General features: G+C 46.7%; 1 protein-coding gene across 2 annotated transcripts; it reads left to right on the top strand.

Moving 5' to 3' along the window:
- The first annotated feature begins 1,123 nt into the window (after positions 1 to 1,123).
- On the top strand, positions 1,124 to 18,987 carry LOC116785426. Of its 2 annotated transcripts, XM_032684896.1 has the most exons (7): positions 1,155 to 1,205; positions 4,622 to 4,721; positions 8,743 to 8,818; positions 11,095 to 11,342; positions 14,941 to 15,028; positions 15,670 to 15,797; positions 18,248 to 18,987. In XM_032684896.1, exons 1-7 carry the CDS (start codon positions 1,166 to 1,168, stop codon positions 18,264 to 18,266), a joined length of 699 nt encoding a protein of 232 aa, XP_032540787.1. In that variant the 5' UTR covers positions 1,155 to 1,165; the 3' UTR covers positions 18,267 to 18,987. The 2 variants fall into 2 exon arrangements, 1 of the variants encoding a protein (XP_032540787.1); XR_004356532.1 differs by lacking the exons at positions 4,622 to 4,721; positions 8,743 to 8,818; positions 15,670 to 15,797; positions 18,248 to 18,987 and having other exon boundaries at positions 1,124 to 1,171; positions 11,222 to 11,342; positions 14,941 to 15,302.
- The last annotated feature ends 341 nt before the right edge of the window (positions 18,988 to 19,328 follow it).

Raw genomic sequence — 19,328 nt, forward strand, 5'->3', positions numbered from 1 at the left:
GTGAAGCGTGTGTGCACTCTGTGTGTGTGTGGGGTGGGAGTCATGCTGATAAACGACTTACAGAGAGGAGGAGAAGGGGCAGAGAAGAGAGGGAAGAATCCCTCTCCAGTGGATGAGTCAGTGCATCCCAAGATAGATGTCTGCAGAGGAGGCACCAACTTTGACTGACTCCAAACTCAGCTGAGCTGTGCTCATTCCCTGCTGTAGTGTGGAGGTGGGATGCCTTCTTGGCTGCTGGAAAGCTGGAAAGGACAGTGGTATGTTAAATTTATGTTTTTCTCCCATTTTATCTCAGAAGCAACCCCCTTTTTGTGGTGAGGTTGAGTTGGAAGAGAGTTGGGCTGTGGGACGAGAACGCAGCACGCTTGAAGAGAACAAAGGAGAAGAAATCTGTCCTGCTTCAGTCACTCAGAGCTCAACTTCAAGGAGCCAGAGCTGATTTCCCAGCAGCCAGATCTGCTGCAAAGTGGAATCAGAGGAGAAAACCAAATCCTTTGAGCATATGAGGCTGCAACCCAGGAAAAAACCAAGGAGATGCTTTCTCTCTTCAGTGAAGAAATTCAAGGAGAATTTCTTCACTGAAAGGGTGGTCAGGCACTGGAAGGGGCTGCCCAGGGAGGTAGTGGAGTCACTGTCCCTGGAGGTGTTTAAGGGAAGCCTGGATGTGACACTCGGTGCTCTGGGCTCAGTGACAAGGTGGGTGTCGGTCACAGGTTGGACTCGATGTTCTTGGAGGCCTTTTCCAACCTAAATGATTCTGTAATTCTGTGATTCCTGTGACTTCTTAATCATGGGACATCCAAGACAAGCAGCTGTGCTGGTGATCAGGGTTTCAAAGCTCCCTTCTCTGCTCTCTGCAGACAGTGATGACGGTGTCTGGTTTTGCCAAGCAGGAATCTGTGTCAGGGCAATCAATCCTGCTTTGCCCCTTCACTCCTCTACTTGCATCAGCCACCAGCAATCCAGCCTTTAATACAAGGCTCATGTTCCAAAGACACTAAATTTAGCGATTGTTTACTAAGAGGTGCTTAAAATTAGCAGCAAAGGCCACCCTGAGCATGTGACAAGGGGAGGTGGTGTCACCATGGGGCTCTGTGACCCCCCCACCTGCTCCCTCTTCTCCAAGACTCACTCCAGCCGTGTCCACCAAGAGCTCAGCAGTAGGATGAAGGTGGGTGAAAAGCAGGTGTATGGGTGCTGGAGAGGTAAGAGGCATCTAATTGCTCAGAATTAATTAGGGAGAGCTCCCCTGGCTGGGTGGGGAAGGCAGTATGTGGGTATCTGAAGCCTCATGGATGATGGTGCCACAGGGGAATGGACACATCTGTCCCTGGCTGCCCCTCTCCTGGGAGATCCAGGAAAAATGGTTAGGAAAATTTTATTAGGAAAACTATTAGGAAAAAATTTCCTCATGGAAAGGGCTGTGCAGCCCTGGCACAGCTGCTCAGGGCAGTGGTAGAATTGCCTTCCCTGGAGGGATTTAAAAGCCGTGTGGATGTGGCTCTTGGGGACATGAGTTGCCGGTGCTGGGGGGATGGTTGGACTGGATGATCTCAGAGTTTTCCAACCTAAATTCTGTGATTCTGTGACTCTTGAACTCAGCAGCAAGAAATGCTTTATAAGGAGGTTGGTTGAAAAGCTGAAGTGAGAGCTCAAAGCTTCTCTTGCACGAGGAGGGTGGTGGAACTGTGGGGCAGGTCCTGGCTTCTACCTTATCCCTCCTGCCACAAATTCTTACCTACCTGGGGTGAGCAGAGACCCTTTAGTCTCTAACTAACCCACTGTGGTTAGTCACAGAATCACAGAATTAAGGCTGGAAAAGAGCTCTAAGCTCATCCCATGCAAGCAGTTAAGCCTGATCTGGTGGCACTAAGTGGCCTGTGGTTGTCTGTGCTGCCCCACACAGTGGGGACCATCCAGACTCATGTTCACCAGCATATTTAAGGCTCCCAGCATGATTTTCTGTGGATGTTTGCAGTGTTAATCCCTTCCTCCTTGCCTTGCAGGAGCTGTCCAGGACCAATGCTGGGCTCCAAACTGTGCAAATGGGTACAAGCCAGGCTGTACCAGGGGGTGCTGATTATACAACAGTTTACAGGATGGAGCTTGGAGCCCAGGAAATTTCCCTGGTTCTGATTTATTTACCAGTAGGAAACACATACCCAAAGCAGAAAAGGAGACTGGACCCCCTGGGAGATTCTGAGACGTGTAGGAATGGCAGCAGATGGTGATGTGCTTCTGAGCCAGACATATCATTACCCTGACTTGTGCATATTCCTCTGATTTTGCTGCTGCTGAGGGCTCCCTGCAGCCTTCATCTCCTCTTTCTTAGCCCAAACATCCTTTCTTGTGATTTTTTTTCCCTGTGTGGAGATGCAGAGCTGGAAAAAAAGAAGGAAAAAGCCCCAATGGGATAAGAGTTGCAGTGTTCTGTTGTGTATCTTCAGGACTGATCTACCTGAAGGTCAGGACATTAATGATCATCACAGAATCCTAGACTGGTTTGGATTGGAAGGGACCTTGAAGACCATCTTGTTCCAACCCCCTACCGTGGGCAGGGACACCTTCCACTAGCCCACATTGCTCCAAGCCCTGTCCAACCTGGCCTTGGACACTTCCAGGGATCCAGGGGCAGCCACAGCTTCTCTGGGCAACCTGTCCCAGGGCATCACCACCCTCACAGCCAAGAATTCCTTCCCAGTATCCCATCTATCCCTTCACTCTGTCAGTGAGAAGCCATTTCTCCTTGCCCTGTCACTCCAGGCCCTTTTCCAAAGTCCCTCTCCAGCTCTCTTGTATTTTCTCTCAGTGCCTGTGGTCTCGCTTTGCCTCATCTGCACCTCTCAGCACATCAGACCAGCTCCTCCAGCTCCTCGGTGCTGTGGGGTGAAGCCCAGAGGCCCCGGGTTTCCAAACCAGGCTCAGAGTCACCTCTGGGTTATCACACGAGTGCTTGAAAGATGGACAAGCTCAGGGAAATAAAAGTACCTGCAATGAGAGGATGCCGAAATTACAGGGAATTCAGTGATGAAAAACGAGGGTCCTGGCTCTGCATTTGATGGGGTTGGATATTTTCTCCTGCTGGGGCCGTCCCTGGGGTGAGACCACCGACTGCTCCCTGCCACAGGGTCTGGGAGACCTTCTGCAACCTGAACACGCAGTGGGGAAAGGTGATTTTGTGCTGCCACCTCGTGGCATTAAAAATGTTCCCTAGAACTGTTAAAAGCTGGACGCTGTAAGAAATATGTGCAAACTCACACACGTGTCTGTGAGTGAAGTAAGAGCCCAGAGGGTGACACAGACACGGTCCAGGGAGTAGGTTGTTCGTCAGTGAGTTGTGTTTCCGTTCCTGGGATGCCCTGGGATATCTGAGGGGCTGGCAGGAGCTGTGGGAGGCGGAGGGAAGAAGCTGGATGATCTCCCATCTGTCAGAGCCCACGTGTGTGAGGTTCCCTTAGAGACCAAGTACCCGCTGCTTGGTGTCCAGGGAGTGGGTTTGGCTGAGGAGCCTCCCATCCCCCACGGGATTTGGGTGTCCCCTTGGAGAAATAACAGTGATTAATCAGGTCCTGTGTGGGTCCAAGAGTAATGTGCTGGATATGGGGGATTTCCATGAGTTGCAGGGATGTAGAATCATGGAATTTTTTGGGTTGGAAGGGACCTTAAAGCTCATCCAGTTCCAACCCCCTGTCATGGGCAGGGACACTTTCCACTATCCCAGGTTGCTCCAAGCCCCGTCCAACCCGGCCTTGAACAATTCCAGGGATGGGCCAGCCACATGTGGGAGCTCAGCACCTTCCAGGACCTCTCTCTCTGGTCCTCTGCTCTTCCCTACTACAGCCTCTAGCTGGTCTGCAAGGATAGTTGGTCACACGTGTCCATGTGGAGCAGCCTCCCTTCTCACAGACATATACTGGTGACATCTCATGAGAGGGACAAACCACAAGGGATGAGCCACTGGTGTGGAACTGCTCCAAGCCCAGGACTCTGATCCCAGCAATGCCAGCTTGATCCAACTCAAAAAAAAAAAATAAATCCAAAAATCCTTTGTGAAGCACGGGGAGAGATTTCCCAACCCTGGCTGGCCCAGTGTCTTCATGGCAGGAAGTTTGCTGTGGGTGTCTGTAAGATGAGGGGCACGAGTGGGAGAGCAGCAATAAAACGAGGAATTATGTTGGGAGGAGGAGGAACAGCTTCACTTTTCTCATGGGCAGTGTGGCCCCGGGCAGGGTGGCTGCCAGAGAGCAATTTGTCAGGCATTTGGCAACTGGGCATTGCCAAGTGGAAAAGCAGCAGCACAGGCAGGGATTCAAGGGATGGAGAAGTTGATTTATAAGGGGAGAGACTAAAAAAAAGAAAAAAATAAAAATAGCAGAGCTAAATATATCACGTTTGGCTGGGCAGCAGGTGAGGGCTGAACCAGTGGGATGCCAGGAATCAGGAGGAGTTTTGGGATGCCCAGGGGAGGATTTGAGGCTGACATGGGTGGCATGGGTGGGTGCAGATGACAGATTAGCCAGGAGAGAGGGCACACACTCATCCTGAGGTGGGAACGTGGATGTGCCAGTGCCTGCAGCAGGGCTGTGCCGAGAGTCACCAGCTGAGGGCTGTAAATCTCCAGGAAACTTCGGCACAGGGACATCAGAACAAAGCTCTCCTTCCCTGCACTGCCTGCCTTCATTTACAACACGACTGGAAACCCCAAATATATCTGCTTACAGGTAAGAATGCTTCAAAGTCCAAATGGATGCTTTTTTTCCTCACCTGGGGATGTTCAAACCATCTGGACAACACCTGGATGTGCTTGTGCCCATAAATACAGCCACCAGCCTTTGCTTGTCATGCTGCTGCTTCCTGGGTGAATGGGTTGAATTTTTACCTGCTTTGTGATGACAATCCCTGTGCTGCTGTGTGGTAGGAAGAGACTTGCACCATCCAGTCCAACTCCTGGCCCTGCCCAGGACACCCCAACAATCTCACCCTGTCCCTGAGAGCATTGTCCAAACCCTCCTGGAGCTCTGGCAGCCTTGGGGCTGTGCCCACTGCCCTGGGGAGCCTGGGCAGTGCCCAACCAGCCTCTGGGGGAAGAACCTTTCCCTGAGATCCAACCTAAACCTCCCCCAGCACAGCTCCAGCTGTTCCCTGGGTCCTGTCACCAGTCACAGAGAGCAGAGACCGGAGCTGCCCCTCCACTGCCCCTTGTGAGGAAGCTCAGCGAAGTCTCCCCTCGGTGTCCTCTTCTCCAGGCTCCTGTCCCACTCTGCCAGCCTCTGTCATCAGGACCATACCTGTCCCCTCCTTGTTTACCTGAGCCTATATGACCCTCCATCTCTCACAGTGGGATGTCTGATGGCTGAGTCCATCACCTTGTGACACCTTGCTCGTGTCCCTGGACACCGCAGGCTTGGCAGGGGATTTCTTGATGTGCCCCAAGATGGTCCATGGACCTCTGGATCTCTCTGCAAGCAGAACCAGAGCCCAGACTGGACATTTGAGGACAAGGATAGGCCCAGACTCGTGTTTTGAGTAAGCCTGAGGTGGCCACCCCACCTTCATGCATATTAGTCACTGTCCTTGGGGCTGGTGGCACCCATCCTGCTCCTCCCACACAATGGGGTCTCAGTCAGACCCCGATACCTTCCTTCTATTCCCAGGCTTGGGGACAACCCTAGAGGTTTGATCCTCTGATTTCTGCTCCCCTTTCAAAAAAAAAAATACGAGTTTAATTCCCATGGAGTTCTGGCAGGATGGCTGGGAAGGACTGGGGGATTCTCCATGTCCTTCTTTCGTGATGCTGAGCCCAAGGAAACCATTCTGACATCACTTTTAAATGACATAAAAACTTTCCTGTCCCTGGAGAATAGGAATGTCAAGCTGCCTGCTGGCACAGTTGGCACTGACTGGGCCAGGCTTTCAGCACAATTAGGACAGAGCAATGACAGCTTTTTCCCCTAAAACTTTTTGAGGTGAGGATTAATTTTAGGCTGACTCCTTCTGCTTCCTGAATCCCGTCTGGAGATGATTCAGTCAGTGTTCTGTGCATGGCATAGCAAGGGATGGCCCTTCTGGTCAAATCCACTTCTGTCTCACCTCTTTGGACCACATTTTTAGGTGGAAAAGCTGTACTTGAAATACTTCATGAAAAGAAGTGCTAAGACACCCCTACTTCCAGATAACGGGGTAGGGAGAGAGCCAGAGTAGATAACAAAAGGTCAGAGGTGGGTGGAAAAGGGTGGATTTGGGATAAAATGCCCCTCAAATTACCTGGACTCAGTTGTTATTGCAGCTGGCTCACAGTTTTATTTGCTCGAACTGAAAACACTTGGTAAATTTATCTATATATCTATATATACATACAGATATATCTATATATACATATAGATATATAAACTCATATATTCTTCTTTGTATATTTATATAGAAATATATTTTGATCTAAATATATGTAAGCATATAAATACACACTAGGGGGACTAGAAATAGAGTTTAATATAAAATTTAAATATAATATAATTTTACTATAAAATAGAATATATATATATATTTTTTTAAAAAATTACATATTTATTGCTCTCCTAAGCAGGAGCTGCCGATGCAGTGGACTTTGTAAAGTGTCTGCATGACCTTGAATCCCCAGATGAGTTCTGAACTTGTTCTCCAGCAGGATCCCTTCCCACAGCTTGCTCTAGCCCTGCACTCTCCACCCTCCTTCCCATTCCCCTCAGCCTGTGCACAGTGTCATGTCCTTGCTATGCAGCAGCGTCACTGCAGCCACACCCTCTGCTCCAGGACAAATATTTCCACTGGGAAGTGCAAGAGTGGGAGAGAAGGAGCTTTGCTGAACCAAGCAAGGCTCAGTGCCACTCATCCCTGCTCTGAGGACAGCTGAGACATATCCTTCTCAACCGAAAGGGATCCACCTCAATTCACCCTGGGATGGGGTAGATCCCCTTTTCCTGGAGGATTTGGGTCAGGATGGATGTGCCAATCCACTGACCAGTCCTTCCAGGGAACACAGACAGGAGTTCCCCTGTGGGTAAGGAGAAAGAGAGAGAAATAACGAGATAATGTAGAGGAACACTGTGATTTGGGAAGAGAGGTCTCCAGGCAGGTGCCCTGAGGACAATGCCAAGCATGTGAGTTGCTGGATGGAAACAACATCAAGAAGAAACACAATTTTTCGTTGGGCAGATGTTTTTCCACCACATTTAAGTGAGCAATTTTTGTAGAGTCATGGAATGGTTTGGGTTGGAAGGGACCTTAAAGATCATCCCATTCCACCCCCTGCCATGGACAGGGATATCTTCCATTATCCCAGGTTGCTCCAAGCCCCATCCAGCCTGGCCTTGGACACTTCCAGGGATGGGGTAGCCACAACTTCTCTGGGCAACCTGTTCCAGGGCATCACCACCCTCACAAGGAAGAATTTCTCCCCAATATCCCATCTATTCCTACCCTCTGGCAGTAAGAAGCCATTTCCCCTTGTCCTGTTTCTTCATGCCCTGGTCCAAAGTCCCCATACAACTCTTTTGGAGCCCACTTAGGTAAGGGGCTCTAAGTTCTCCCCAGAGCCTTCTCTTCTCCAGGTTGAACAACCCCAGCTCTCTATTGGGGGTTCAAATTGTCTGGGCAAGCATTTCTAAGAAATTTGTGTAGGTCTTGGTTGACTTACTAAGGAAAAGAAGCAAGGACTGGGATTTAGGGAAGATTCCATTTATATTCAAAAAAAGCCTTGGGAGAATTACAGGTCATCCCTCCTTACACGTGTCCTGGGGAAATCAGTTTGATATTATATTTAAAACCAGGATGATGAAGTTTCAGGGAGATAGCTTAGGACAGGAGCACATGGACCCAGCAGCCTGTGGAGGAGAAAGGTCTCACAGAGGGATTGCAACTCAATGGCTGCATCAGGAAAAGGGGGGATGAGGGAAACTTGGTGGACACAGTGCATTTGGATGCCCAGGAGGTCTTTAACAAGGTCTAAAGAGCCTCCTGAGGGAGATAAGGGGTCTCAGGGTGAGTGGGAAACTCTTGTCATGGCTCCACAGCTGTGCTGGAAGAAAGCAAATGGAAAATTAAATGATCAGCTGTGGCAGAAACTCACGGTGCAGGGATGAGCCCCAGGCGTGCTGTGCTGGTTAATGGGCTGATACAGGGCTTGGAAACAGAGGCCAATGAGGCAGCTGATGGCACAGGACTAATTTAGGTAGTCAAAAGCAAGGGAGGAACTTCAGAGACACCTAAAAAAAGCCCAGGGAATTAGCACCGCCACAGCAGAGAACATTAAACACTGATAAAATACAAACTGACACAGAAGAGGGAAAACCAAGAAAATCCTGAGCTGGAAAGGGTTCCCAGATAACCTGTGCCTGGTGGAGAGTGACACCTCTGCATCAGGACAGGCAGTTCAGTACAAACCTCTTTTCACTCTGTAACTGCAGTCACGAAAGCAAACAAACCAGTGTGGTTTATAAATACTGGGGAGCTGACTAATGCTGGTAGCACCTTCACAGAAAAATCAGTGTGCTGTCCTCAGAAAAGTGACAGCAAAGTCACTCAGATTGTCGTGACTGGGTACCAGGGCTCGAGGCAACTGAGTCACAGGGAGAGACTAAAAAACACCTGCATTGTTTACAGCACAAATAAGGGGGCTATTTTGGAAAAACACATGAGGTAATACAGGCTGTTTGATGTCACAGGATGCAGCAGATCACAGATATGCTGGGACTTGTTGTCTTGCAGATTCAAAAGGAAGGCAAACTCTGGGATTAGGTTATCAGGCCAGCTCTCCTTCCAGAGGAGGCCAACAAGCACAGGGGTGAGTCTGTGTTTCCTTCGTGCTGTACCATCAAAATAGAATCACTTAGGCTGGAAAAGCCCTCTAAGGTCATCAAGTCCAGACATTAACTCAGCACTGCCAAATCTACCAGTAAACCATAGAATCATAGAGTCAAAGAATGATTTGAAAGGGACCTTAAAGACCATCTTGTTCCACCCCCCTGCCCTGGGCAGGGACACCTTCCACTAGCCCAGGTTGCTCCAAGCCCCATCCAACCTGGCCTTGGACTCTTCCAGGGATCCAGGGGCAGCCACAGCTTCTCTGGGCGACCTGTGCCAGGGCCTCCCCACCCTCACAAGGAAGAATTTCTTCCTAACATCTTCTCTAAACTTCTCCTCTTTTAGTTTGAAACTGTGCCCCTTGGCCTTTGATGCTCTACCAGTTTAAAAAGCCTCTCTATTTTTCTACAAGCTCTCATGAGGTACTTGCAGTAATATGTCAGTTCTGGGGTTGTGGAGTGGCAGGTCCTGTTCCCACTGTCAAAAAGTGGTGTGGTTTCTTTATCTCACATCCCTTCCCCCCAGTGCCTGTCACGTAAAAATTCCAGAGGGACGTGGATGGGGGCAGCTCCTCTGGAGCCCCCAGGTCTGCCTGGTGCAGGCTGTTTCCTTCCCAGGGCCACAAAGCCTTACAAGTGCTGCTGCTCTGACCAAACACAATTTTTAGATGCTCGATCATAAGCACTGGCCCTTCTCCAGAAAGTCAAAAACCCCCTGGTAGCATCAGCCATATGAAAAATTTGGCAGCTTCTCTTCATATTTTGAGAGGGGCAAAGATACACTTTGCTGGATTTTTTTTTTTTTTTTCCCTGATGTAAGCAGTTTCTGGTGGATCTGCTCTCAGTTTTGTCCCATCAAGTATGATTATTGGACTTCCTTCACTGATGAGTTTGGGCAGGGAGTTGGACTCGATGATCCTGATGGATCCCTTCCAAATTGAGATATTCTGTGATTCCGTGTGGATGTAATCAAAACATTGACCTCCCTCTCATGTACCTGGCAGGAAACTCAACCCTCTGGGGTGTCTCTGGTTTAATCTGGTGGGATTTTGTGATGTCCACATCACTTTAGCCCTTCAGCAGGTCCCTGAATGCTCTGACCAACAGTGGAACAGGGCAGCTTTCCAGTTCCTGGCACTGCTGTATCCTCAGGCATCATCCCACCTCTGTGCCAGGGCAAGAGCCCAGGTGCTGATGGATTTCTTGAGCTGTGGTGCAAGAAGAGCATAAATTGTGCAAAGCATAATGATTTCCAGGTCATTAGTGTGTGTGTGGAGGAGGGATGGTGGCCTGGAGCAGGTCTCTTTGCTGTGGTAGGAGGTGGGAGTTAAATTGCATGCTGGGGAAAAGGGTTTGGGAGCAGGGAAGGTTTTCCCAATCCCTGCGTGAATGGAGGATATTCTGACCACCATCAAGATTTTGAAAGGAGCTAGAGAGAGGAGAAAAGATACTGGTGTGGTTATTAATGCTCCTGGTTAGAGAGAGATCCGAGCCAGCCAGGACTAAGAGAGGAAAAATATTGGGAGAGATCAGCTGCGGGATGAGTGGACTCTAACTTGGGAATGCTCACAGGCAGCTCTCCCAGAGATGAGAACAACTGTTAGATTTATATTTATTTCCTTTGGAGCTGATTTCACCACCCTGCATCAAGGTTCTTTGCAGCCAAGTGCTGCATTTTGGGCCTTTATTGAACTGCAACTCATTTAGATCAGAGCAACAGCCTTCCAGTTAATTGCAACAATTTTCTTCTTAGCTCAGAGTCGTCAAGGAGGAGGATAAAGAACAGGAGAAGGGCATGAAAAACGAAGTTGTTGTGCACCTCAGCAGAGAGAGGCAATTGGTGTCACAGCAGCCACAGTGACCAGGGATAAGGGCGGTGAAGGTGTGGTACCTACCTGAGCCAACCTCTGCTTTTACACCTCTGAGCAGGTATTGCTGCTTCACTTGAAACCCACACTTTCCAAAGAGAAAAAAAGGGAGAAGTTATGGAGAACAAAAAAGGGAGAGAAAAAGGTGTTGTTTTTTTTTTCTGAATAGATGTGTGTGTACACAGAGAACATGAAAGTGCTTTTATCATAAACTTCAATTACAGTAAATAAGACCGTTTTTTCGTATCCACTGGGGAGGTCTGATGAGGACATATTAGCATAAAAGTGACTCAGTCTCTGTGTCTAGATTCCTCTGAGTACACCCCATTTATTTTCCGCTTCTAATGAAAAATTTCACTTCCAGCCATCAGTGTTTTTTTTTCCCCCAGCTGATGATATTTACACACATTTTGTTTTGGAGCGAGCGAGGAAAAATCCGAACGACACCAGGATTTTTGGTTAACTTTCTCCATTATCTGGGTAAATGCTGTTTGTGCCCCCTCAAATGGCTCCCAGGATCTCCTGAAGTTGGAAACACGAGCTCTGGGAGCTGCTGTCAAGCATGTGGAGTGTCCTGGAGAGATGGATCACAACCAGCTCTGGAATCCTCTCCTCTCTCCTTGGTGAGACTCAAACAGTAAGTACTGGGGTGTCAGGGTGAGGAGGTCTTTCTCTTGGAAACACATCCCTTGACCTTGGAGCCCTTTTAGTTGCTGACCATTCTGGTGACGGGAGAGAAGTAATGAAGAGCTCTAATCAGTCAGAACAAATTTGGATGATGAAAACTTAGCTCACTCCTGATTTATGAGCACTGTCAGGGTGCAGGGTGTGCCGACCTTCAGAGCACATCTGAAATGGAACAACAGGGCCTGTGGTTTCCCCTTGATGCAAACAAATCAAAACCAGCAGGGAAGAGGAGCAGTTTTAATTCATTTTTTTATTATCGTTTTAGTATTCTGGATGGCAGCCAGTGTTTCTGAATGAAGCGTCTTTAAAAAATGTGCCCAGACAGCTCTGTGGCTGTTTGAGGGGTGTACGTGGGGCTGCTCTGTGGCCTGATAGGAGCTGTTGCTTCTGAGGCTCTTCAGAGCCTCTAAACTGGCTGTTCCTCTCCAAAAAAAAAAAAAATGTAGAGCTCTACACTCTGCCTGTCACAGAAAAAGGGACGACATTTCTCACTGGAGCCTCGGAGGAATTTAACCCAACACAAATGGTAGCCTACAAAAAAAAAGCACCTCCTAAAGGGCAGAGTTGGAAGCCTTGCACAGATGGGATCTGTTTTCCAAAGGATCTTGGTTTTGAGGAATAAAGGATGTTGGAGGTCTCTAACTCAGTCCTTTGCTCCACATTGGGCCAACCCCAAGGTTGCCCAGGGCCTTGTTCCATCCAGTTTCGGGTGTCTCCAAGGTGAAGGCTGCACATCTTTCTGGACCCCTGGTCAGGAAATATAGAAAAATGGGAATTTCTCCTGTTGGATGTTGAGCCCATAGCCTCGAGGGGAGCCTGGCTCTGTCTTCTCCACAATCCCACTGGAGCAGTGCAACCAGATGCCCACCTCAAACCTTGTTTTGTCTGGAATGGGTGAACCCAGCTGCCTTGGCATTTCCTTTGTGTGCACCCTCCAAACTCCTGACCACCTCCATGGCCCCTTGACTCACTTTTCCACCCTTGCAGGGCAGCCTGGCCTTCCAAAAAACTGACAACCCTTCCCACAAACTTACAACCCTTCCCAAACCTGAGGATCCTGGGGACGTCTTCTGGAGATGCCCAGATATCTCCCCTGGATGGGGAAGCATAACACTGTTTTAACTTTCCCTTTCCTTGATTAATTATTTATGGCCTATGCAAATGCTAAAGTCCTTTTTTTTTCCTTTTTACTCTTTTTTTTTCCCCTTTTCAATTCATGATTATATTCTCTCTGCTCTGTTTGATCTGAGACTCTCAAAGCAAGAGGTTCATCCAGCTCCTCTTTCAACCTCCCTCATAGTGAGCTGCAGAGCTGGAAGCCTTTTCCTCCTTTTGTTCTGCACTCTGCTGAGAGACTCCAATTTCATTTGAAGACATTTCCAAATCCTTCTTCAGTTACTTTGGTACCTTATCCCTCCATTAGGTATTACCTCTTGAAGACACCTAGGATTTGGAATATTTTTTGGAATATTTTTATGCAATTATGGATTTTTTTTCTCTGTTTACTTAAATTATTAAAATGAATAAACTGATTTATGTAAAGTCTGGGCTGCGTCTGTTCACGGCCCATGAGCTCTTTTTTTCTGTGTTGCTGACAGTATTTTTAGGAATGCATTGGCAAAAGCACCATTTTCTTGTTTAAAATAAACACACGACCCTTTTACTTTGCAGTTGCCTGTCACATGGACTTTTGCTGTTTGACTGTCCATTGCTCCCATGGAAAAAAGTATTGGATCCAGTGCAGTTGGCATGGGAAGCATAATGTTCACAGTATCCATACACTCAGCGGCCTTTGAAATTCCTCTCCAGTGGTATCATCCATCCCTCTTCCACTTGTCTTTCCCATATAGTCAACACTGGTTGCTTTTATAAAGGTTTTATAGTGATTATAGCCTTGTTTCTACATTCAGCAGTTTATCCTGAAGAGGTTCCCATCTCTTTAAGCTGTCATGGGATAAGGTAAAAGGTCTTCTGGCTTAATAACAGATGGAATAAATAGAGAAGAAGCAAAAAAAAAAAAAAAATGATTAAGCAGTCATTTCTGACACTGGACAAATTTATTAGGTCCCAAAAAGATCCGGGGAAAAGCTTAAGTAGGTTGGTGACAGTTTGGTGATGATCCTTCATTATTCAGGGCAGTCAAAAGTAAATGCTAAATGTGAATATTTGTGCAAGGGATGTCTTGATATCGGATTAGCAGGTGGTGAATTTAATGCTGATGAATGCAAAATAATGCAGATGAGGGAAAAACTATGCAGAGGTGGCCACGCACTCAGGAGCAGGGAATTAGCATTCAGGGAAGGGCTGCTGGATGTTTGGGAATAGCTGAAATGGGAACCTCAGCTCTGTGGTAAGAAAGGCCAGAATACGGTAGGAATTGCTGGGAAAAGAATCGAGGATAAAGATAAATATAATTATTCCACGTGCATGATGATGTTATGCACGTGATGTTATTCCAGGTGGAGCTGCAACTGGAATAGTCAGGTTAACTTTGGCCACAAGCCCTTAAAAAAGGATGTAAAAGGCCTAGAAAAGGTCAAGGTTGGGATACACATCCCTGAGAAGTGTCCAAGGCCAGGTTGGACAGGGCTTGGAGCAATCTGGAATGGTGGAAGGTGTTCCTGCCCATGGCAGGGGGTGGAAGGAGATGGGCTTTAAGGTCCCTTCCAAACCATTCCATGATTCTATGATAGAACTACTCCATCAGAAAAGGGACGGTGAGGATGGCCATGATGGTCTATAATTTGTGAATTAATTGCACCCATTTATGCAGAGCAAATGGGCAGAAGTTACAGGGTAACTTGGAGGCTGAAAGCAGAGGTGGGCTGAAAAAGGAATTAGAAAAATCCAGTGATCCGAGGCCCATTGGTGACAACTTCTTTGCATGCCCCGAGTGTCAAAATCCAATTCCTTGGCTTACAGAGAGGATGGAGAGAGAGAGAGAGAGAGAGAGCCCTCAGGCTGTCAGTCAGGTTCTTTTCTCTGCTAATAAATCCCTCCAAAATAAATACCTAAATGAAAAGGATGGGGAAAAAAAAGAAAAGAAATAACTTGTCCGGCCAATTTCCAGCAGCAAAAATAGCTGAAGGGGGCCCTCGGTAGAAAAATGTAATTCAAGAAAATGGGTGCTAAAAATAAAGTTGGAAATAAATAAATTACAGGAGAGGAGAGGAGACTTTACCTTTCCATGCAGGTTCCTTTAGGGCAGCAGCAGATGCCTCAGCACAAGTATTTTCTCCTTTCAGCAGAACAGGTGCAATCTTTGGCTAACACTTTAAGCTCAGCAGGACTTGCCAAACCAGACAGAAAAAAGTTTATTTTTAAGGGCAGACAGCATATTTTGGTAATTGAGCTGAACCTCCTGTGTAAGCAGGGCAGGAGAGCAAACTTCTGCATCAAGCCTGTTCCTTTTCTCTCATCCAGAGGATGTATTGCAAAATAATTCTCTCCTTTCTCCCAAGTTTTGCATTTCAAGAACCCCTCAAGTATTTGAGAAAAATTGTTCTGTTTGTTAACTACTCCCTGTGCTCACTTCGATTTAATTTCAGTTTCCCTGACCTCATCTTCCTGCCAGTGGATTTACTAATAATCCTTTGCCTGTGGAATGACAGGGTCCTGCTTCCCAGATCCCAAGAGGTCAGTGCAGACAGAGGGGCTCAGCTGGAGCCTGTGTGACCCTCAGGAATAGCACCATGCCAGGGGAAAGATGATCATTTAGGGGCTGATAGGAGAAACTGGAGACTGGACAAGAAAGCTAAATCATGTCTATAGTAAATTAATCAGCAGGGGTGTGTTTAATTCCTTTTCACAGGCAGTTTGTTGGCACAGCCATTTGTCTTTGCTCAGTTTGAAAAGCTGGAGGTGGGATAAAAACCTACAGTGCAAGCAGAAATAGATGGCCAAGTCACAACAATTGAAAAAAACCCCAGTTTTTAATTCCTCAGGGTAGGCTGGGGAGAAGAATAATAGAATCATAGAATGGTTTGGGTTGGAAGGGAGCTTAAAGACCTGCCTGTTCCAACCCCTTGCCATGGGCAGGGACACCTTCCACTAGCCCAGGTTTCTGCAGGTCTCATCCAGCCTGGCCTTGGACACTTTCAGAGATGAGGCAGCCACAGCTTCTCTGGGCAACCTGTGCCAGGGCCTCACCACCCCCACAGCCAAGAATTCCTTCCTAACATCTAATCTAAATGTGTCCTCTTTTAATTTAAAACTGTTCCCCTTTGCCCCATCGCCATCTGCCTGTGTAAAAAGTCACTCCCTCTTTTTTTCATAAGCTCCCTAAAAAAGAGGTGAGAGCAAACACATGGAGCAGCTCAGAATATGGAATGATGCAGCTCACAGGAGCCTCAGAACTGCCCCACCACCTGCAGAAGGATCCATCCTGTCTAAGATGTTACCCAAGGTAAATATTTGCCTGGACTCCAGTGAGGGAGAATCCACGTCCTTTCTGGGCAACTGATTCCAGTAATGGAATATTAGAAAACTCATTATTGATTTCTGCATCACCCACGTGATGATGCAGCAGCTGCACTCAACGTGTGGACTTTTGGGCAGTCAGAGGAGGACATGAGACACAGTCTGGGTATGATGGTGACCACAGACAGAAGAGTGCTTTTGCAAAAAGAGCACCAAAAAGTGATAGGAGGATAAATTGCATCCATATTTATGTCTTTATGTCTACACAGATTATGTAGATGTATCTATTAATACATATATATGAATATGTACGTATAAAAAACATACTTATACTCTGTCAGCCCCCCTCCCACATACCCTAAAGCTTTAAGAAGCATCATTGAAGCTTGCAAGCCCAAAACAAGTTAGAAATGGAAGTGCCACAGCAATGAGTTAAATTGGATTTGCACTGTGAATCATCTGCTGAGCACCGGGGTGATAAACATGCAAAAACAATGGCAATTTACTCATAGATTAACAACTGTGCTGTCGAGGGAGCAAACCTTTTAAACCCATAAAACTACCCTGCTGCTGTGAGAAAAACAGGGCTACCCAAGGGCATTCCCTTTTTCCAAGATCTTGCTGAGAAATCCCAATCTGTGTCAAGGCAGCTTGTAGATGAGAAAGAGTTTTTGGGATAATTCAATGCAAATTTCCTTCGGCCTTGCATGTTCTAGTTGGTTAATACTGGGTTTGGGGCTTTGGGGGTTTTCTCTTGTGTTCCTGTCAGTTCCTGTCTTCTGCAAACTCTGGAAATGCAAAGTCCCTGCTGACAAGGAGAAAGACAGTGGTATTGCTCTCCTAATGATGCCACCTGGAACCTCCTGGCCATGGATGGGGTGGAGATTTGGGACCTTCTCTTCCCAAAAACACCGTCCTGCCACGACTGAACTGAACTCAGATTTCTGATCCATGAGTTATTCTGTGAGGCTTTAAGGTGGCCACAGATCTGCCAGGAGAGAGCAGAGGGATTTGAACAGGCTGTGTCTCAGAGCAATGGTGCTGCTACTTAATTATGGTCACATTTCAGTGAGATTTATGAATCATCTACAAGCCTTAGGGAATTTTTTTTTTTTTTCTCCATCCAGAAAACAGCAGCTGCGAAGGAAAGAAAAGTAAATATTCAGCACAGGAGCTGAACTGGGCCTGGATTCTTCTTTTTGTGAAAATCCAAATGCTCTCTCTAAGGTCTCAGTGAGACTTTGAGCCATGGTCAGCTGGACCATCATGGGCAGAGCCCCTCGTTGCCTCAGTCTTTTGGAAGGTAAAGGAGAGAAGCAAAGAAAGCCCAGTGATCCCCAAACTGTGTGAATCGACCTGCTTGGGGCTGTGTTGTAAAAAAATTAGGTTGGAGATCTGGGCATAATAAATGCAAGACAGTGTTGCCAGAAAATGCATAAAGCCTATTTTTGATGCCCACACCCTGCCCTCAAACCCCAAGGTACCTGTTATCCACCAGCACTGCACGCAGAAATGTTGGGTAAGTTTGGTTTGTTAGGAATGGAACTGAACATTTTGCTATAAACCTTTTCTTTTCCTGGTCTCATGGGACCTCAATGTCATTTTCTATCTCTGATGTGTCCTTTCCACCGCCTTGGCAGGACTCCAAGGATCTCCAGGATGCCACAGGGACTGGGTGCTGGGATCCACCCTGCAAGTCAAGCGTTCATCTGACTCTGGATGATGAGCTCAACCTCAGCAAATACCCTGTGTCCTCTTTTCCTGAGGGAAGAGAAGGGATCAGACCTTCACACTCTGTCTGTTCTTTGCCCAGCATTTACTTCTGTTCCCAGCTCACGTGTCAGGCCCTTCTGCTGTGATCCCAAGTCAGTTTTGCACAACAGGTTTTCCGTTCTATTTCCACATGCAGATGTCTTGGATAGCCTGGGATGGCTCAAATGCAATGAAACACCTATATTCAGGCAAAAATTATTGTTTTTTTTTCTCTAGTGAAGTTTAAACATGACTCACACACAGACCTTATTTAAATGGAGATGTTTTAAATCCATGAGCTAAATCCCACAGACAGGACTGAGAAAAAGCAAACCTAATTATCAGTGACCTTAATGTCATTCTGTACAATGTGTGTCTCCATGGAGGGACATTCAGATGTCTGAAAGTGGAGAAAAAAAAAAAAAATACAGGTGGAAGCCTTTGCACAGGATGGCTGAAGTTTCTTGGGAAAACTCTGGGCAAATCCCAGCCCCAGCTACAATCTCTGTCCTGTGGAAAGATTGTGAAAGTCAGTTTATTGAGGACATGGTTTTCAAATTCTGAGTGGTAACAGAAATTCCCCAGCAGGAACTGGCACATGGTGATGGCAAAATCATATGACCTGGATGGTTAAATGTGCATTGGAGACCAATCTTGAATTTTCTGTTTATTTTCTCATTTCAGCCTCCGAGCAGGAAAATGAATGATGTAACTGGGGCATGGATGGGCTCAGTTCAGATGGAGGGGACACACAGAGCCTGGGTCCTTCCAGCTGAATCCCCTCTCTCATGATGGAAACTGGGAAGAATAGAAGGAAAGAAAAAGCCAACAGTGAAATATCCCTTGAAATATTGTCCCAGCTGACAGCAATTGCTGCCTCAGGGATTTCTCAGCTCAGAGATTATATAAATGTTTCCAACAGCCCTTGATGGATTTACCTGTCACCGAGGCCCCCAGTTGCTGTTCTAACCCCTACAGACTTCTGGCAGGTGCAATATCTCGTGGTGATGAGCTCCACCATTCAAAAATGTACCTCATTTTGTTCATTTTGATAATTGGGTTTGATGTCGTTTTATGAGAAACAGAGAACAGTCATCCACTATTCATCTTGTCCCCAGCACTCCTGGTTTTATAGAGCTCCATTGTGTTCTTCCTCAGTCATCTCTGTGTTCCAGGAAAGCGCCCCTTGATTTAATTATCCTTTAGATGGAAACTATCCTGTATCCATCCTAGGTCTGTTCTATCTTTCTAGAGCTGGACTGATCAAAAGCAAACAGTGGTCAAATTAAAAGTACATCATCGATGTATTCAGAGCTGCAAAGGTATTTTCAAGGTCATTCTCCACCTCTTCCATTCTCTCTCCCCAAATTCCCTGATGTATTTTTCACCTCTAACTGCTATCAAATACTGATCCAGTGTTTTCATGTTGTATCTCCTTCTGTTTTTTCCTTTTGCCTTTCCCTTTCACCTTTCCCTGTCCTGTCTCAGGTATATATTACACATATATTTGTATATATATTTATATATATTTATATATTTAAATTTTTATATATAAATATATTTTTATATATATGTGTATATATATATGCGTGTATATATATACACACACACATATATATACACACACATATACATATATGAGATATATATATACATAAGAATCACAGAATGGTTTGGGTTGGAAAGGACTTTAAAGACCTCCCTGGGACACCTTCCGCTAAACCAGGTTACTCCAAGCCCCATCCAACCTGGCCTTGAACACTTC

Source organism: Chiroxiphia lanceolata, chromosome 4 (assembly GCF_009829145.1).
Source record: "Chiroxiphia lanceolata isolate bChiLan1 chromosome 4, bChiLan1.pri, whole genome shotgun sequence".
NCBI lineage: Eukaryota > Metazoa > Chordata > Aves > Passeriformes > Pipridae > Chiroxiphia > Chiroxiphia lanceolata.

Excerpts from the sequence above, each read along its gene's own strand:
- LOC116785426 (XM_032684896.1), top strand. The coding sequence starts at position 1,166 with ATGAAGGTGGGTGAAAAGCAGGTGTATGGGTGCTGGAGAG. Across the intron at positions 4,722-8,742 it reads CCAAATATATCTGCTTACAG|ATTCAAAAGGAAGGCAAACT; the intron begins GTAAGAATGCTT and ends GTTGTCTTGCAG. Across the intron at positions 15,029-15,669 it reads TGCTTCCCAGATCCCAAGAG|CTCCCTAAAAAAGAGGTGAG; the intron begins GTCAGTGCAGAC and ends TTTTTTCATAAG.